This window comes from Priapulus caudatus, unplaced genomic scaffold (genome assembly GCF_000485595.1).
Source record: "Priapulus caudatus unplaced genomic scaffold, Priapulus_caudatus-5.0.1 Scaffold560, whole genome shotgun sequence".
Lineage (NCBI taxonomy): Eukaryota > Metazoa > Priapulida > Priapulimorpha > Priapulimorphida > Priapulidae > Priapulus > Priapulus caudatus.
The window spans coordinates 107,325-112,432 of record NW_014577621.1 but is presented as its reverse complement, the minus strand read 5'-3'; the positions used below and the strand labels follow the sequence as shown (position 1 = coordinate 112,432).

At 39.7% G+C, this 5,108-nt stretch overlaps 1 protein-coding gene across 1 annotated transcript in view; it reads left to right on the top strand.

The window, feature by feature from the left end:
- Nucleotides 1–1,007: 1,007 nt before the first annotated feature.
- The window catches only part of LOC106811656 (serine/threonine-protein kinase D1-like), a gene marked incomplete at its 5' end in the record, with an annotated part of 41,626 nt that continues 37,525 nt past the window's right edge, over nt 1,008–5,108 (top strand). Inside the window, 1 exon segment of the mRNA XM_014815357.1 lies at nt 1,008–1,146. Coding sequence (XP_014670843.1) covers nt 1,008–1,146 — 139 coding nt within the window.

The following is a 5,108-nucleotide window of genomic DNA, read 5'->3' as shown; positions in this document are numbered from 1 at the left end:
GAGAGAGAGAGAGAGAGAGAGAGAGAGAGAGAGAGAGAGAGAGAGAGAGAGAGAGAGAGAGCGAGAGATACACATACGTCTTTGCGGGTACGTTTCCATGCGCTTTTTTATGGAAAGAACCATTATGTTTGCTTTGTATTTACGGCACCTGGTGGGCTATATTTGCCTCGGCATGAGGATTCAGCTGCATTATGATTAATTTCTCTATAAATATAGGTACGTAGTCTTGTTATCAGTCAAGAGGCTTCACATTATCAGGAGTGAATAATAATAGAAGAAGAATTATCATATATTATATTCGCATTTCATTGCGCACGTGTACAATTTCGCTTGCTGCTATTCAGCCATGGCGACGCTGATCCACGGTTTGCTCCTCGTTTTTTTGCGAGAGAGAGATAACAGATTTATGTGGATTCTAATTAAGCAGGCTCGTTATCATTACCCGGTTTAAATTACAGTTTTAACATCCATTAATTGTGGCGGTGAAATGCATTTCGCTGTCGGGCTGTTTGCTGTTGCGATGGTTTAATTCAGAAATAATATTTTTTTCGCATCTGTTCGAGATGTGTGAAACGTGCCGTGAAACTAGCTAGCCCTGCTCGCTCGATAACCAGCTGGTATTTATTAATGTAGAAGACCGTGGAGAAACTAACAGTAGTTTAAGAAACCACACAAACACGCACACGCGCACGCACGCACGCTACACACACACACACACACACACACACATCACAGATACACACACATCACAGATAACGCATATATCTCATATCCGCACGTATCGATGGCGCATTTCTTCCATGTCCTTATAAACCGATGACGGCATATCCCTCACGTACGCATAGTTCTATGACGTATATCTCCCACGTGCGCATATATCGATGACGTATATCTCTTACGTACGCACTTATCGATGACGCGTATCTCTCACGCACGCACGTATCGATGACGCGTATCTTTCACGTGCACATGGATCGATGACGTATATCTGTTTTTTTCCTTTGCAGTTTCCGGAGTATTCCTTCATCAACATCTGCGAATCCTTGCTGTTCTTCAAGCATGTGCCGACGTCGACCAACCTGCTAGAGCTCATCAAGTCTCCGGCCGAGATCACCGACGGTTGCCTCATCGAAGTTGTCCTCAACTGTAAGTCTATCGCTGGATTTCGGGCATGAGAATTTTTCGCGGATTCGCGGATTTCCGGGTTTTGGTTTTCATTTTGGTCATTTTTGAGATCGATGCAAAAAAACGAATATTTTTTTAGGGGGGATAAAGTTTTTTCTTGTCTAAATCGACGCCATTTTTAATTTTAACTTTATAAAAAGTCAGGAAAAGTACGTCAAAAATACACAGAAGTGACGGAACTCCAGATAAATATTGCAGGGTATCTATGTAATGTAAAGGGTTTTACCCTATTGTCATGCGTACCGAAACTCGGTGACAGTTGTTCATAGAAAATGACAATTCAATGAAATATTTCCTCCAAAAACATCTCAACCTGTTCTCATGCATGGGGTTTACACTACCGACTCTCATGTCATAGAACACTCACACATCATTCATCGAAGTCGTTCTCAACTGTAAGTCTAACAAACGATCACAGCCAAACAGTTACTTGTAATTTTTCACACTGTTACGTCTTTTAAAGCGAGGATTTCTCATGTTTTTACGAACCGTTTTAATATTTTGTCGACCCTTCTGATACTTACCGGTACTACTCCTGCATAACACCAAATGTGTATCTGCATCAGTAATACCGATCTGAAATGAGATCTAAATCTAATTTGAGATCGGTGCACATATTGTGCGAGTGTTCTATGACATGTTAGCCCTACTAATACTGATATACGGATTTACGGATCACCTGATTTACTGATTGCTGACTACCGATGTACTGTATATCGATATACTGTATACCGATATACTATATATCGATGTACTGTATATCGATATACTGTATACCGATATATTATCAGAGTAGATAACTAGTGACTATATATTTTTTTTTTCTCCTGTAGTATTATTTACTTACTGCAGCGATACTACATGGAAACACGTTATAATTGTCAACTCGTTTTAATTGTTTAAAGAAGCAGTCACAATGAGTTATGTATTAAGCTTAATGATGTTTCTAATTGCGATGTACCGTTAAGCTAGATTCGCTACATAACACAGGCTAATGCAATGACGTGTGACATGGCGTTCTGAAAAAGCCAGAGGATTTACATTTCGTTTAATGAGCTTTTTAATGCGAGCCTCTACTGAATAAAAGTTCATTAGGCTTAGCATCAGTTTTTAGAAACACAAAAGAACCACAACACGCAATTCGCATTTCACTAGCAGTTGTTTCCTGAAGTGTCAACGATACTGATTTTGTAAGCATTGCATCACATCACGTTTAATATCATCATAATATATATATAATATATATATATATATATATATATATATTATATCAAGAACTTAATAATACATAAGGTTTATCCGCTCTTGATAATTATTACATATATATATATATATGACAAGGAACCCGTGTAATCAGTAGACGGTGTATTATACGGGTTGTCGTGGACACCCCTGCTTCAAAACGAATAACCCGTATTGTATAGCCGCAATTTTTTGCAGTTTCCCACACACTCATGTCTCATTTGCCTCAGCTCCTATCATGCGACCGTCACCTTGGGCCGCGTTCTCTGTAAAGCATAAAGCCCAACGCACACACCCGAGCAAAACACCGGAACGTGGAGCAAAACGCGTTTCGCTCGATGTTCGTGGCTGTGTGCGGATTCCCGAAACAAAAAACATTGCTCAGCTGAGCGTGTTTCGCTGAACAAGCAATCTTTGATTCGCGGAGCGTGTTTTCGCCTGAGCGTACGTTTTGCTCGGGTGTGTGCGTCAATCGGTCTGCTACACAGCGAAACGCCACAGACGGTCTCCAATCAATATCCTTAAAAATATCACATGACACACAAAATTGGATGTTCATTGGATGGCTATTTTTGATGTCATGTGACAGCGGCGCTGTACGCAGTGTTTCTGTATGTTTTGCTCAGCTGTGTGCTGTGCCGGGTGGCGTGTGCGCTTGCTCGCCGAGCAGAACGCGAAACGCTGGAAAACAAAATTGTCCGTTTTGCTCGGGTGTGTGCGTCGTGCTTAACTGGCAATCGGCAGTGTAAACGCAATTTTTGCGCGACCAACCGATCGATAGCAACTAGTTGGGAGATTAGAACGTGTTCTTTTTTCGCCAACTCGGAGTTGCCGAATTGCGAAATTGGTCCAACTCGCCAATTCACCAACGTAAAGTCGGTAGTGTAGTAAAGTAAGTAAACCGAGCTTAACTGTACTCGCTTTTACTAAATTATTTGTTCTAGTTGAGACCGGTGAAGTATATATATACCTTATCAGGTGCCAATATATATGGCACTTGGTTTGGTAAAAGCGAGTTGATTTCAAATTGGTCATTTTACTAATACACATGAACAACATTGACATCATATTATCTTATTTTATATAATTTATGTTCCTGTATAGCAGGCATGTGCATATTGTACAAAGTGTAAAGGTTAATGAACAGTTTCAGATTATGTAAATACATCTATCAACTTACTATGTTGCGCGTGTAAGTCAGATATAACACGGATGACTAAGGGTAAACAGACGCCACACATCGTGATTTGAAAAGAGGTAGGGCTCGAGGACGAAAGAGAAAAGGACGTTGGAAAAAGAAAGAAGTGATCGAGTCAAAGCGAACATAAAAATGGAAGGCGAAAGAGTGAAATGTACGTTCGGGAAGTAAATGGCGGCAAAGGAAGGAGAATAAATCTAGCAAAAAGTCACGAAAGAGGAGTTGGAGAATGATGTGACAAAGCTGGATGGTGAAGGGATGATATAGAGGAAACGGAAGCTAAACGTGGAGAGGGTAAGGGGAGAAGAAAGGAGCTTCCGGTTGATTTAAGTAAGACGCTTGCCTATAGTTGTGAAGAACAAATTGATGCATTGATATGTGATATGTTATGCAACTAATTGCATTAGTAAGGCAGGTGCGAGACCTCGATAGCAGAATCTGTGAACAGTGTTATACTTATGTCAAAATGTTAGTAAGTAGCAGTAAGTAGTGGCAGACGCCAACGATTAATGTTAATAGTCGAAAGTTGTGCGTGCGTGCCAATCTCATTCATCGTCATCATTATTATTACTACATTATCATCATGTTTATTATTATATTCATATTTTGTTATTAATAATTTATTTATCGCCGTCAGTTAATACATCGTGGTCGTGGCGATGATATATCGTACGTGATACATTTACGTTATAATGCGTGATACTCTACATGCGTGATTTATTACTGGCCATATCCATCCATGCGATGTCATAAATATGATATTGCGCGTGCGCGTTGGATTATCGTAAATTCTTTCAGTGAATACGGTTTCGCATATATATAACGATGATATCTCTTACACACACGCGACGTGCATGCAGCCATCAATTTAACCTCTTTTATATCGTATTTTATACACATTCTACATGACATTTTCCAGTCGACTGAGATTGTATCTAGAGAGAAGCACGACCGTACGTAGTAGAGTGGGAGCTTTATGTCACAATGACTTGACTAATGGAGATACGGATGATAGTATAAGAGTTTCCGTTGCGAGATTCGAACGCATTGTCTGTCGAATAATGCGATACCTCTAGATGCTTATAACCTCGTATAGCATCGTAAATAATCGTTTTCAATGGGACTATAGTTTCCAGGGACTATATATCGAAGACGGTAAGTTTAAAGGGACTATATCGAAGACGGAAAGTTTAAAGGTACTATATCGAAGACGGAAAGTTTAAAGGGACTATATCGAAGACGGAAAGTTTAAAGGTAATATATCGAAGACGGAAAGTTTAAAGGGACTATATCGAAGACGGAAAGTTTAAAGGTAATATATCGAAGACGGAAAGTTTAAAGGGACTATATCGAAGACGGAAAGTTTAAAGGTAATATATCGAAGACGGAAAGTTTAAAGGGACTATATCGAAGACGGAAAGTTTAAAGGTAATATATCGAAGACGGAAAGTTTAAAGGGACTATATCGAAGACGGAAAGTTTA